Here is a 15912-nt window from a genome sequence, read left to right as displayed (position 1 = left end):
ACCTGCATCTGAATATGTCAGAGTATCACGACCTCGTCTATCTAAGCAGTTAGTAACTGAATTATGTATCCCCATTGAGGAAGATCTCAGACTTCACAGGGCTGCTTGTCATGTCATGTCAGTCACCATTAAAGTCAGTGTGGCCTTGAACTTCTTTATCTCTGGCTCATTCCAAGGATTAGCAGTGGACCTTGGGGGTACCTTGCAAGTAGCAACACACCATTGCTAAATCAGAGGTCATCAATACCCTATTTATGACTGATGGCCGGCACACACCATTTCAAATAGATGAGGACTCTCAGACAAATACACTAGGGGGTTTGTCTTCATCATTTCATTCTAACAGGTGGAAGGCCCCATATTTGCACCCATAGAGCCATCAATGCACATAGTGAAGAGCCAGTGGGATTCATCATAGCATGGTTACAGCATGGAATGAGGCCACTGTGAACATGTATCCCTGCGTCTCTCTTTCTGTACCCCCTTTATGATTGTACTCTCTGTTTAGCATTGCCTTTTCCATTCTTCTTGCCAAAATGAATCACTTTACACTTCTCTGTATTATATTTAATCACAATGTGGAGATGCCAGCATTGGACTGGGGTAAACACAGTGAGAAGTCTCACAACACCAGGTTAAAGTCCAACAGGTTTATTTGGCAGCAAACACCACTAGCTTTCAAGGCTTTGCCCCTTCATCAGGTGTGTAGGGAGTTCTGAGCACAAACAGTTTATCCCAGTCCAAAGCTGGCATCTCTACATCACGACTATCATCGACACCACAAACTGCTGGCTCCAAGTGGAGAGGATATCCAAGATGATTGCACATATCAACACAGACATCAAGTTTTTACAAAGATGCAAGAAAGCAAACAAGACACCAAAAGGACTACAGATCACGAACCCTCTCCGGTCAACCTACAACACAGACTATGCTGAGAGACTCGGCCGTCGCACCTCTCTCACACTCCTCAACCACCTCATACACAGCTCTACAGCAAACGCTGCATCCTGGAAACCAAGATAGAATTCATATTCTCAACTTGTGCTCAGAACGCAGACCAGCTGCGAAACTCTGCCAAGCAGACGAGACAAAGCAACTACACTGTCTACATGCACACCAAGAACAGGAAACTTGAGAAACTCAGCACTATCAACAGCAGAAACCAAGCCTCCCCCGGCACCACAGTAGAAAACAGTACCATCGCAGGGAATTCCATTGTCAACTTCAACCAGATGAAGTCGAAGTTTTCAACTGAGGGCTCAATTTCTACCCCACCACCAAAGTGGACCCCATCGGTCTCATAGCGGACACAGAGGAATTCATCAGGCGAATGAGACTATGGGAGTTCTTCCACAAACCCCAAGACGCTAACAGTGAACACAATGAGACAGCCAATGGAACAGCCGACAGAGAGATCCGCAGTGCAGCAACCAAAGAGGAAAGAGTGCAATTGGACTCCTCCGGAAGGCCGCTGCCCTCGACTTGACATGTATGCCCAAGCCATCAGGAGGTGCGTCAACACTTGATTCATCAGCCGCACTCATAAGACAGCCCCGAACATCACCCAAGCACAAAGCAACGCCATCCACGCTCTCAAGACCAACAGCAACATTGTCATCAAATCAGCAAAGGAGGGGCCACCGTCATACTGAACAGAACGGATTACTGCAAAGAAGTGTACTGACAACTGAACAACGAGGAACACTACAAATAGTTACCCGTAGATCCGACCAAAGAACACACCCGTCAACTCAACACACTGATCAAGACCTTTGATCTGGACCTTTAGAGCACCCTCCGTGCTCTCATCCCACGTACTCGCCGCGTTGGAGATCTCTATTGCCTCCCAAAGGTACACAAGGCAAACACACCTGGCCATCCCATTGTTTTGGGCAATGGGACCCTGTGCAAGAACCTCTCCAACTACGTCAAGGGCAGCCTGAAACCCATTGTACAAAGAACTCGCAGTTTTTGTCGCGACACTACGGACTTCTTACAGAAATTCAGCACACATGGAGCAGTTGAACCAGGAGCACTCCTCATCACAATGGATGTCTTGGCACTCTGCACCAGCATCCCCACAACAATGGCATTACTGCAACTGCCTCAGTACTCAATGCCGACAACTGCCAGTTTCCAACTGCAATTTTACTCATCCGCTTCATCCTGGACCACAATGTCTTCACCTTCAACAACCAGTTCTTCATCCAAACACACGGAACAGCCATGGGGACCAAATTCACACCTCAGTCTGCCAACATCTTCATGCACAGGCTCAAACAAGACTTCTTAATCGCACAGGACCTTCAGCTGATGCTACATACTAGATACATTGATGACATTTTCTTCCTTTGGACTCATGGTGAACAATCACTGAAACAACTATATGATGACATCAACAAGTTCCATCCCACCATCAGACTCACCATGGACCATTCTCCGGAATCGGTTGCATTCTTGGACACACACATCTCCATTAAGGACGGTCAGCACAGCACCTCACTGTACCGCAAGCCCACAGATTCCCTCTTGATGCTCCATTTCTCCAGCTTCCACACTTAACATGTTAAATAAGCCATCCCCTACGGATAAGCCCTCTGTATACACAGGATCTGCTCAGATGAGGAGGATCGCAACAGACACCTCCAGACGCTGAAAGATGCCCTCATAAGAACAGGATATGGCGCTCAACTCATCAATCGACAGTTCCGACATGCCACAGCGAAAAACCGCATCAACCTTCTCAGAAGACAAACACGGGACACAGTGGACAGGGTACCCTTTGTCATCCAGTAATTCCCTGGAGCAGAGAAGTTACAACAACTTATCCAGAGTCTTCAACATGTCATTGATGAAGATGAACATCTCGCCAAGGCCATCCTCATACCCCCATTTCTTGCCTTCAAACAAATGCACAACCTCAAACAGACCATTGTCCACAGCAAACTACCCAGCCTTCAGGAAAATATTGACCACGACACCACACAACCCTTCTACAGCAACCTCTGCAAGACATGCCGGATCATCAACATGGATACCATCATCTCACGTGAGAACACCATCCACCAGATACACAGTACATACTCTTGCAACTCAGCCAACGTTTTCTCCCTGATACACTGCAGGAAAGGATGTCCCGAAGCATGGTACATTGGGGAGACTATGCAGATGCAATGACAACAGATGAATGAACACCGCTCAACAATCACCAGGCAAGATTGTTTCCTTCCTGTTGGCGAACACTTCAGCAGTCACAGGCATTTGGCTTCTGATTTTCAGGTAAAATCAGACATATTCGTGACATATGAATATGAGTCGCTACGCAGAAACTGATAGCCAAGTTCCGCACACATGAGGATGGCCTCAAGCGGGATCTTAGGTTAATGTCACAATATTTGTAACCCCTATGACTTGCCTGGACTTGCAACATCTCACTTACTGTCCTGTCTGGAGACAAAACACATCTCTTTAACCTATGTTTAATCCAGCTCCACTCATATTGTCTGCACTTTAAGACTTGATTAGCTGTAAAAACTCGTATTCTAATCAGTATTCTGTAAACTAAATGTGTGCCTTTATATGCCCTGTTTGTGATCAGAACTCCCCACTAACGAAGGGGCAAAGCCCTGAAAGCTAGTGGCGTTTGCTACCAAATAGACCTGTTGGACTTTAACCTGATGTTGTGAGACTTATTGTATTTAATCAGCCACTTGTCCAACCATTCCATCAGCCTGCCTTGTTTTAATTCATTGATGGAATGTGGGCATTGTTGGCTAGGCCAGCATTGATTTCCTATCTCTAATTCGCCTTGAGAGGGTGATGGTGAGCTGTATTTTTGAGGAGGCATGGTTGAATCTGGTTCTGGGGAATGAGGTGGGCAGGCAAGTCAAGTGTGACTGGGAGAACATTTCAGGAACTGTAATACTATCGTATGGTTGAGGAAAGGGACCAAGAGCAACCAAAGGTATATTGCTGAAGTGTTCCCCGACAGGAAGAGAAAACTCTTGCCTGGTGATTATCAAGTGGTCATGGGCATTCGGCCTCTGATCTTCCGGTAAGCGTTCTCCAAGGTGGCCTTCACGACACACAACAACGCAGAGTCACTGAGCAGAGACTGATAGCCAAGTTCTGCATGATGATGGCCTCAAATGGGATCTTGGGTTCATGTCATAGTATTTGTAACCCCCACAACTTGCCTGGGATTGCAAAATCTCACTAACTGTCCTGGCTGGAGACAATACATATCTCTTTAACCTGTGCTTAGCCCTCTCTCCACTCACATTGTCTGTAGCTTTAAGACTTGGTTACCTGTAAAGACTCACATTTCAAACATTATTTAGTAAATTAAGCTTGTGTCTTTATATGCCCTGTTTGTGAATAGAACTCCCACTTACTGACAAAGGGGCAGTGCACCGAAAGCTAGTGGCTTTTGCTACCAAATAAATCTGTTGGACTTTATCCTGGTGTTGTGAGACTTCTTACTGTGCATACCCCAGTCCAACGCCAGCATCTCCACATCTCGGTGACGATTGCCTGCGGTTGGAAAGGGTGGGGGGCTTGGCCTCGTGCGACGGGAAGTTGTGGCCTCGCGTGACAGGGGTGTGGCCTCATGCGGCAGTGGGGTGGCCCCACGCTGTGGGGGAGTGGCTCGTGTTTTGGGGTGTGGCTTGCGCTGTGGAGGGAGTGGCAGCTCACGATGTGGGTGGCCAGCTTGTGCTGGGGGGGAGTAGATTGCACTGTAGGAGGGTGGCTCGCGCTGTGGGAGGAGTGGTTTGTGCTGCGGGGGAGCAGTTGGTGCTGTGGGAGTGGCTTGTGTTTTGGGGTGTAGCTCACGCTGTGGGGTAGTGGCATGATATGTGGGAGAGTGGCCCTGTACTCTGGGGGAGCAGCTCATGGGGGAGGGGAGGGCAGATGCGCAGTGGGGATGTGGCTCATGCTGTGAGGGAGTTGCACATGCTGTGGGGCTCGCGCTGTTGTGGTTGGGGGGGGGCGCTGTGTGGGGTTGGGGCGGGGCGCTGTGTGGGGGGGGGGGCGGGGGCGGCGGCATGCGCTATGGGCGGGCGGGCCGGGGAGCCGAGTTGTGAGGGGAGTGGCTCGCGCTGTGAGGGGCGTGGCTCGCGCTGTGCTAACCGCCCCTGGCAGCAGTGCGGAAAGTGGGCGGCTCGGCGGCTGTCATGTTTGCGTTTTCTACTCACTTGTTCGCTGCTCTCGGTGGTGAGGTAGACAGCCATCGGGATGAATTGCGGTTGTGAAGCTGAGCGGTAAGCTGGCTTCAGTTGCCGTTATGTGGCTGCTGGAAGCGATGGGGAGGATGAGCCGCCTGTGCTCCCTGAACCGGCCCTGCACTCTGCTCCTGGTGGCTTTCCTCCAGCTGGCGTTCGTGCTGTTCCTGTACCGCCGCAGCCAGCCCGGCACCTTCACCAGCTTCCTGTACGAGGAAGACCCTGTAGCGCACTGGGATTATTCCAAAACCCACGACGTTTACTCCAACCTCAGCCTGCTCACCCCCAGTCCAGATCGGCAAACTTTAAGCGGCTGTCTGGACGAGTCGCCGCTGCTCGGTAAGACTGAACTCGGCTTCATGAGGGAGCTTCAGCCGCAGCCCGGGCACATGGGAGGGTTAGAGGGGGGAACATGTCCTCATCGGTATCGCTCAGAGTCAGAAAACACTCTGCTCCTCAAACCATTCAGAGCTGTCAGTCCTCCTCTCGGTGCAGGTTCGAGGCTGACTTTAGCTCTCAGAGAGGGCAACATTAACCTGGAGTAGGGCAGGGATCAAGGGAATCCCTCCTGTACTTTGGTGAAAGCAATGTCCAGAAGGTTAACGCCGGTGTCTCTGAGAGGAGACTTCCTGGAAGCGAAATAGAGACCAGCGCAGCAAAGCAAACTGATTTAACTTGACCTTTGGTTCAGTCTAATGTAGGCTGGCGTTTGGCGGTGCTGTACTGTTGGAAGGTGTCAGTCTTTTCATTGGAAAATTATATTAATAAATTTCTGAGCTCCCAGTGAGATACCCCAAAGATGCGCTGGGAAATCCCCCATGGAAATTTACAGGTAGCTTTTGCGCACAATTGCCGAGAAGCGTCAGCTTCCTCTGGGCAGTAACTATACTGTGAACCATCTGAAAATGTGATTTTAAATTACAAACTTCAGATAGTTCCAGAATGGTTACACTGATAATCAATTAGAACAAGTTGGAGTTAAAGCATCTACTAACTTTTGGGTACTTAATGTAAAGACTCAGACAAGTAACCCGCACAGTGTTCTTGTCCCCTTCGATCAGCCCGTAATATTCCTCTCATCCGCATCGCCCCAAAACAATTCCATCCCTGAAACAAGCATGGAAGAAATCCATGTAGGTAATTGTTCCATAAGGATTCTGTGATTCTATAAGTTCTGGAAAAATAGGATTGGCACAACTTTAGTGATAGTTATTGTCAGTGCAAACTTCTTATGTTCACTCTGTAGGTGTCTTATCCCTTTTTGAAAAAAGGGATGGTATGGTGGTACAGTGGTTAGCACTGCTACCTCACAACTCCAGGGACCTGGGTTTGATTCCTGGCTTGGGTCACTGTCTTTGTAGAGTTTGCATGTTCTCCCCATGTCTGCATTAGTGTCCTCCCACAGCCCAAAAATATGTGTGAGATACATTGGCCTTGCTAAATTGCCCTTAGTGTCCTGGGACGCATAGGTTAGTGGAGGTAAATTTGTGGGATAACAGGAATGGTGCCTGGGTGAGATTGTTGTCAGTCCAGACTTGATGGGCCAAATGACCTCCTTCTGCACTGTAGGGATTTTATGATTGAGTGGCAATCCAATACTGATTGCTATCCATAGGAAGTTGCAACCGATTAAGCCCTGTTGGTTGAGTGTAAAGTCCCATGACACTGTTAAATTTAGTAAGTTGTCTTTATGTCCAAGGCCAATACTTATTTGTAGTGACCTGACTAAGGGCAGGATCTCTAGTCTCTATAGTTGTACACTTTCCTCTTCAGTTACTTGTAGGAGTTTCCCATTCCTTATCCTGAACTCATAAGCCACCAATGCCTCCTTAGGTTCTGTCTCTTCTGCCATCAGCAGTAAAAATGTGCTGGTTCTACCATTGGTCATAATTCATAATCTTGAGCAATGAGACTCTTACCTGAGTCTGGGTAACTTGCAAAAGGCCATGGCTGGCCATTCCCTGAGATACTAAGTGATCCTGCTTAGTTTAGTTACTCGCCCAGTGTCACAAAAACAGATTATCTGGTCGCTTAACATTGCTATACCTTGCTGTGCACAGTTTGGCTGCTTTGTATCCCTACAGCAGAACATGGGTGACAAATCAAAATACTTAATTGTCTGTGCAGCACTTTGGGACATTCTGAGGTTGTGAAGGATACTCTATAAATGCAAGTTAATTTGCTTTTTATTGGAGAGAAGCTACAGAAGCCTGTGGGAAAGATCTTTTGATGTCAGTAGCAGTGTCATAAATAGAAGAAATAACATGATGATGGATCCTTTCAATTTCTTGGGTTTATCTCAAGTGGTCTGTATCCTTATGGACAGTGTATTAATCTCACCCACTCAAAAATGTAATTAATAATACACAAAACAAAGACAATCTTGAAATAGTGTGGTTTTCTGTCATCCAGAATCTGTCATGTATTGTATTGAGTTTTGACCATTGTAATCTTCAAAATACAAACTTTGGATGTAGTTGCAAAACTTATCGATTATAATGAACAATATGAGTAGACTGTTCAAACAATAATCTCAAACCATGTAAATCTTGATATGACAATTGAGAAATGAGGATGGGAAACCAAGGAAACACCTATTTTGTATGGTTGAAACTTTTTCAAGTTTTTGTGCAGATCAGTTTGATGTAGACGATTACAGATGTGTAAACTCGACCAGAGTTTAGAGCCTGTATATAGGAGCAGTATCAGGCTATTCGGCCCATCGAAACTATTCTGATATTCAATCATGGCTGATAAGTTTCATAACCCCATTCTCCTGCCTTTTTCCCATGACCTTTGATTTCCATACCAATCAAAAATCTATCTATCTCTGTCTTAAATACCCTCAATGATTTGGACTCCACAGTCCTCTATGACAATGAATTCCACAGATTCAGCACCCTGTAGCTGAAGAAATTCTTTCTCATCTCAGTTCTAAAGGATCGTCCCTTTACTCTGAGGATGTACCCCCGGGTCCTAGTCTCTCCTACTAATGGAAACATCTTCTCCACAACCACTCCATCCGGGCCTTCAGTACTCTGTAAGTTTCAATGAGATCCCTCCCCTCACCCTCTAAACTCCATTGAGTACAGACTCAGAGTCCTCAAATGCTGCTCATACATCAAACGTTTCATTCCCGGGCCCATTCTAGTGAACCTCCTCTGGACCTTTTAAGGCCAGCACGTTCTTCCTTAGATACAGAGCCCAAAATTGCTCACAATATTCCAAATGTGTATAAAGCCTCAGCAGTACATCCCTGCTTTTGTATTCTAGTCCTCTTGGAATGAATGCTAACATTGCATTTGTCTTCCTAACTATCAACTCAAAGAACAAGTTAATCTTAAGAGAATCCTGAACTAAGATGCTTTAGCATTTCTGATTTCTGAATTCTTTTCCCATTTAGAAAATATGCCTCGATTCTTTCTACCAAAGTGCATAACCCCACACTTCCCCAGTTTGTATTCCATTTGCCACTTCTTGCCCATTCTCCTAACCTGTCCAATTGCACCATTAGCTCCTGCCACCTCAGTACAATCTGTCCCTCCAACTTTCTTTGTATTATCTGCAAATTAAACATAATATCCTTAGTTCCTTCATCTAGATCATTGATGTATAAAGTGAAAAGTTGTGCTCCCAACAGTGATCCCTGTGGGCCATCGATTGCCATCCTGAAAAGGACTCCTTTATCCCCACTCTCTGCCTTCTGCTGGTCAAACAATCTTCTAACCATGCTGATACCTTGCCTCTAACACCATGGGCTTTTATTCAGCAGCCTCCTGTGTGGTACTGTGTCAAAGGCTTTCTGGAAATCCAAATAAATAACATCCATTGACTCTCCTTTGTCTAACCTGCTCATTACTTCCTTAAAGAATTCTAATGTATTTATCAGGTATGACTTCCCCCTTGATGAAACCATGCTGACTTTGTCCTATTTTACCATGCACTTCCAAGTACTCCAAAATCTCATCCTTAGTAATGGACTTAAAATCTTTCAAATGACCAAGATCTAGCTAACTGGCCTGTGGTTTCCCTCTTTTGCCTCCCTCTCTCCTTAAACAGGAGTGTTGCATTAGTGATTTTCCAACTTTCTGGGATCTTCCCCGACTAGCGATTCCTGAAAGATCACCACTAATGTCTACACGATCTCTTCAGCTGTCTCGTTAAGAACTCTGGGGTGTAGTCCATCTTTTCCAGGTGATTTATCGACCTTCAGACCTTTCAGCTTCCCAGCACCTTCTCCTAATGTTCACCACACTCACCTCTGCCCCAATTCTCTTGAATATTTGGGATGTTACTGGTGTCTTCCACCGTGAAGACATATGCAAAATATCTATTCGGTTCGTCAGCCATTTCTTTGTTCCCTATTACTGTTTCTCCAGTGTCATTTTCCAGCTGTCTGCTGTCCACTCTGGCCTTTCTCTTACCCTTTTATGTATCTAAAAAAAACCTCTTGCAATCTTCTTTTATATTATTGGCTAGCCTCGTATTTAAATTTTTCCTCCCTTTCTTATGTACCTTTTCTATCTCCTGGTGTATTTTATGCCCCACAGCCTGAACACTGCTCAGAGGTCTGTACATAACTCCCAGCACGGGTCTTTACCTTTGCGGTTCCTCAACTCTACCCATACATATTCTACATCTTCTGACCCTATATCACTTCTTGCTATCAATTTAGTTTCATTTCTTACTTGCAAGGCAACCCTGTCCCCTCTGCCCACTCGTCTGTCTTATTGATCGGATGTGTGTCTTTGGATGTTTATCTCAGCCATGATCCCCTTGCAGCCATGTCTCTCTGATAATATCATACCTGCCAATTTCAATCTGCACTACCAGCTCATTTAACTTATTCCTCTTGTGTGCACATTCAAATACAACACCCTCAGTTCTGCATTGACCACTCCCCCCTTTTCACTGTCATCCTTTTATCTGCTGATTCCTGATTTTATCAGTTTGATTCCTAATCCTTTCCAAACACTGTCCTGTTATTTGTCCTGGAGACTTTAATAACTTCTTCTGAGCTCCCCTTCCCTTTAGCTTCTTTTCATAATTTCCTATGTAGTTGATATCCCTTACTCCCACTATTTAGTTTAAAGCCCTATCTACACTCCTAGTTATGTGACTTGCCAGGATTCTGGTTCCACCTAGCATGATTCAGGTGGAGCCCGTCCCATTGGAACAGCCCCCTCCTTCCCAAAGTCCCATGAATTCAAACCCACTTCTCCCACACCGATTTTTCAGCCATACGTTTATCTCTTTAGTCTTGTTGACCCTGTGCCAATTAGCTTGTGGCTTAGATGATAATCCAGAGATTATTACCTTTTCAGTTCTGCTTTTTAATTTAGTTCCTAGCTGCTCACATTCCCTAAGCAGAACTTCTTTCATTTTTTCTGCCCATGCTGTTGGTACCCATGTGGACCATGACAACTGAATCTTTCCCCATCTACTCCAAATTTCTCTGCAGTCTAGATGAAATGGCCTGAACCTGGGCACCAGGCAGGCAATACAACCTCCTGGCCACAAAGAGCAATGTCTATTCCAATTGACTATATGATCCCCAATTAAAACTAAATTTCTCTTTTCTCCCCCCTCTTGAATGGATCCCTGAATCACGGTGCTATGGTTAGGATGCTCATCCTCCCGAGAGCCCGTGCTCTCATCCACACACACAACAAGAATCTCAAACCTGTTAGATAAGTGCTAAGGCTCCTTCAACCCTACCTCCTAGATCCCTCTACCTGCTTCATTTGCAGTGATACCCTCCTGTCCCTGAAGACTGACTGAATTTGACATTGTTTCAGGAGTCACACTCCTGAGAATAACAATGTCCAGGTAATTCTTCCTCTCCTTGATATGTCGCAGTGTTCAAAGCTCAAACCCCAGCTCATCAACTCCGAGCTGGAGTTCCTCAAGCAACCATCATTTACTATAGATGTGGTCACGAAGAGCCACAAAGGGGTCCACCAGCTCCCACATCATGCTGCAACAACATATCACCTGGCCCTGCATCTCTACTTTTTAAACTAAAATTTTAGTGTTGATAGCACTGATAGTAGAACTGATAGCACACAGATGTGTCACTCCTGCAACTGTCCTGACTTGTACCTTGTAAAGAAAAACAAGACACAGCAATACGTCATTCCCCAACTCCCCACAACTCCCACACTTAACTCCCAAGTGCTCAGAGCAAAATGAGTGAATCTTTATTTTAGACAGAGGATCATTAAAAACTTTTAAGTCTTAACTTGCGGCCTGTATTTGAGGCATTTTTATAACTTTCCACCTCCAAAAGGTATGGTTTCCACAATATTTAGGAGACCCAATTGAACTGCAAAGAATGAGGATCAAACCTGATGTTTGTGTGAATGTTTGGTAAATATCCTCCGTTAGTACTAATGTATCAGCAAAGTGTATAATACTTTGTACAACTATAATTTGCATGGCATTGTTTATTATAGGGACTTTCAATATACATCTCCTTCAAACACCCCATCTATCCAACTCTTTAAGCACCATCTGCCCCACTCAGCAGATCGAGCATCAGAATCATCCTTGATCCTGAGTGACTACTTTGGTCAAATTGCACACAATTTCCTGACCACCTTTATCTTTTCACTTTCTTCCTGCTTTCAGAAGTCCCCTGAAGGTCTTCCTCTTCAACAATGCTTTTTCCCCCTGTGTTTCTTCTGGTTCGGTGAATGCACTGATCTTGCAAAGTTGCTATAAACTATTGTTATGGAAATGCAAGTTGTTTTGAAAGTTAGGCTGAACTAATTTTCCTTTGGCATATCTGAAGGCAGCCTCAACCTGTTGTAATACATGTGCTTACTAATTAGATTCTGGAACAAATCTAATCCTCACTTTTGCTTTTGTCATTAATCTTGCTGTTTTCAATCTAAGTAAAATAATTTTCTCTTATTCATATTGAACAAATATGTCCCTTGATTCCTTTTTTTTATAGAAAGTCAAAATTCCTATGTGGTTATGCACCGCACTAATTTCCACTGAAGTTTGCTTTGAATTGTTTAATTGATTTCATAATGATTAAGTAGCAGTTAAGTGCCTAGGGTCCCAATAATGCACGTTTGTGCAGTTGATGGTCATTATGAATGAGAACATGACAAATTTGCATGTGATTTAAAAAAAAAAATGTTTCTACCAACCTGACCCTGACTTAATCCAGCAAGACCTTGCTGGTTGAGATCCATGCAAATGGTACATGCCAAAATAAAAACAACTGCATAGCAGTTGTAACCAAAACTGCAGTTAATCTAGTTTTGTGTTTTGAATGCCAGCCACAGATCCACTGAGCAGTTAATCGTGCAAGTGAAGTTACATTTAGTATTATTAGTCAGCACATCTTTTCAAACCAAAGAAATACTGGAATTTTAATTTCCTGAAGTCTAAAGTGAGAATATAAATGTTTTTCTAAAGCATTGCAATATGTGATCAGTTTCATGGGATTGGCTGTGCTACCTATCTAAGATGTTAGATTTACCAATGATAGTATAAGTAGGAAAATCAGTGAACTCAGTTGAAGGCCTGGCTTCTTGGTCCTAGGACATTTACCTTGAAACAGCTTTGGAATACTGAATGTATTGATACATGGTTAGTTATATTGCACAATTATTTTAATGGAATAGTTGTTGACTCTCCCAAATAATAAATTATCCAGTTTTAACCTTTTGTATGTGCATTTCAGAGCAAGGGGATGTATTATAGAACACACATACATACCTTCCAGTTTCAAACATTGCATTCTTGGAGGTAAAATTCAAATTTGGTACCATAATTTGGGCACTGGAGAATCACTGCCTGTAATATACCTGCCCAGCTTTCTGTTTCTAAATCAATGGAAAGGTGGATCTGATGGGATGTAGAACAGGTGGATAATTGTCTGTCAATTGAATTGTGGCCCTTCTGGGGTTGAATTTCACTTTTTTTTGACTAGAGATGTAAATCTAGAGTTGCTTATGCATACAACAGTCAGTAACATATCCAAAAAGTTTTAACAGCTCCAAAAATATTGTGATCTCTGGTTGTTCTACTATTTGGAACAGCTGGGAGTCGGTTAGCTCGGTTGGCTAGACAGCTAGTTTGTGAAACAGAGCGATGCCAACAGCAGGCGTTCAATTCCTGTACCCACTGAAGTTATTCATGAAGGCCCCACCTTCTCAATCTTGCCCCTTGCTGAGATGTGGGGGATTCCCAGGTTAAATCAGCTCTCCCCTTTCAAAAGGAGATAAACCTAAGGTCATCAGAGACAAAAGTGACTTTCTTTTATCTTGCCTATCCTGAATACAGAAATTTATTTTTGATACTTGTAGAATAATTTATGCCAAGTTTGAGATTCTAGTCAAGCTTATTGGAAAAGTCTTGAGACTGAAATATGTCCCAAGAGATCAACAGTATATTGTAGAACCAGTTATGGACAAAATGTCCCCCTCCCAATGCTTTTTTGGAACTGATGACAAAATCCATAAGAACATAAGAAATAGGAGCAGGAGTAGGTCATCTAGCCCTTCGAGCCTGCCCCACCATTCAATAAGATCATGGCTGATCTGTCATGGCTCAGTTCCACATTCCCGCCCTCTCCCCATAACCCTTAATCCCCTCGCTTATCAAAAACCCATCAACCCGCGTCTTAAAAATATTTAGCGAGGTAGCCTCCACCACTTCAACGGGCAGAGAATTCCAGAGATTCACCACCCTTTGAGTGAAGAAGTTCCTCCTCAACTCCGTTCTAAACTGCCCCCCTGTGCCCCCTAGTCCTACTGTCCTTTCTGAGCGGGAAGAGTCTCTCCACCTCTATCCTATCCATCCCATTCATCATCTTATACGTCTCAATGAGATCTCCCCTCATTCTTCTAAACTCTAACGAGTACAAGCCAAATTTATTCAGCCTCTCCTCATAGCTCAACCCCCTCAACTCCGGCATCAGCCTAGTAAACCTCCTCTGCACTCCCTCCAAGGCCAAAATATCCTTGCGTAAGTACGGCACCCAAAACTGCACACAGTACTCCAGCTGCGGCCTCACCAATGCCCTATACAGCCGCAGCAAGACCTCCCTACTTTTATATTCAATCCCCCTCGCTATGAAGGCCAGCATCCCATTCGCCTTCCTGACCACCTGCTGCACCTGCAAGCTGGGTTTTTGCGATTCATGCACAAGGACCCCGAGGTTCCTCTGCACCGTTGCCTGCTGCAGTTTTTCACCACGTAAGTAATAATCCTTCCTACCATTATTCCTACCAAAGTGGACCACCTCACACTTGCCAACATTAAATTCCATTTGCCATTTCCTGGCCCATTTGCCCAGCCTATCTAGATCCTCTGTAGACTCTCCACACCCTCCTTGGTGTCATCAGCAAATTTCGACACCCTACACTCGGTTCCCTCCTCCAGATCATCTATATAAATGGTAAATAGCAGAGGCCCCAGCACCGACCCCTGGGGCACTCCACTAGTCACCATCCGCCAATCCGAATAGCACCTATTGACCCCCACTCTCTGCCTCCTATTTGACAGCCAATCCTCTATCCACGCTAACACCCTACCCCCAACTCCATGTCCCCTGACCTTCTGCAATAACCTCTTGTGAGGTACCTTGTCAAACGCCTTCTGAAAATCAAGAAAGACCACATCCACCGGCTCTCCTCTATCCACCGCTCTAGACACATCCTCATAGAACTCCAGTAAATTTGTCAGACACGACTTCCCTTTAACAAAACCGTGCTGCGTCTGCTCTATCAAGCAATTCCCCTCAAGATGCCTCGCTATTTCCTCCTTGATGACGGATTCTAACATTTTACCTACAACAGACGTTAAACTAACCGGCCTATAATTCCCTGCCTTTTGCCTGATATTGTTAGTCTGCCTACCACACAATTGAGCAATGTCATGTATGAATTTCAATCCTAGTGTGATGTCGTATGTCCTGATGATTGGTTAATTAAATCAAACAGCGTGTTTGATTGTTTGTAATATTGGTAGTGCAACTATTAAGACTGTACTCAACCAGCATGTGCTTTTTAAATTCATTCTCTCTAGATCGGCATTGATTGCCCAGCCCTAACTGCCCTTGAGATTATGATAATGAGCTTCCGTCTTAAACTGCTACATCCACCTGCATAAGTATATCCACAGTGCTAGGGAGCTTGCAAAAAACAAAATGGGACGTTGACTGTTAAATCTGATTGGATAGCATTTGCTGAAAAATCCTGAGTGTGTAAATAGCAGTACTACCAACCAATTTAAGATGATTAGTTGAATTCTTAACTTCCGTTTGCTAAAAGCAACATGTATTCATATGCAGCAACCCATTCTCTGCAAACAAATGAGACCTGTTCAAGCCTTTTTAAATTACTTGTGGGCTTGGAGAAGCATTCGCATTGCTTTCTCTATCATTCTGGGTCAACTTGGCAGCTAGTCAGCACTCTTTGCTCCTATAGTATAAATTGCTGTGATTGTTTAAAATTTCGCATTCCTGTAGTTGTCCTGATGAGCGTAAGATGAAAAATGTCATCATGTGTCTCTTTTCAGAAATATAACTTCTAATTTGCATTTATAAAGTAGTTTATGTCACCAGAATGTCCCAGAATGCTCTGAAACTTTTAAATACTTGACGTGCAGGCAGGCATTATTTGTGCTGGATTGAAAATAATTGGGTGTTGCATTTTTGCAAAGCAGT

The 15912-nt window shown here is 44.5% G+C and overlaps 1 protein-coding gene across 2 annotated transcripts in view; it reads left to right on the top strand.

Annotated features, from left to right (window-relative positions):
- Nucleotides 1–5173: 5173 nt before the first annotated feature.
- The window catches only part of LOC145348925 (beta-1,4-galactosyltransferase 3-like), a 43591-nt gene continuing 32852 nt past the window's right edge, over nucleotides 5174–15912 (top strand). For both annotated transcript variants that reach the window (XM_080197016.1, XM_080197015.1), the window contains exon 1: nucleotides 5174–5564. In XM_080197016.1, coding sequence (XP_080053142.1) covers nucleotides 5288–5564 — 277 coding nt within the window. In that variant the 5' untranslated portion in view covers nucleotides 5174–5287. The remainder of the gene's footprint in view (nucleotides 5565–15912) is intronic.

The sequence above is a fragment of the Carcharhinus amblyrhynchos genome, chromosome 10, assembly GCF_965287045.1.
Source record: "Carcharhinus amblyrhynchos chromosome 10, sCarAmb.v2.hapA, whole genome shotgun sequence".
NCBI classification, from domain to species: domain Eukaryota; kingdom Metazoa; phylum Chordata; class Chondrichthyes; order Carcharhiniformes; family Carcharhinidae; genus Carcharhinus; species Carcharhinus amblyrhynchos.
Note: the sequence above shows the minus strand (reverse complement) of the source record. Positions and strands in the feature narration are given on the sequence as shown.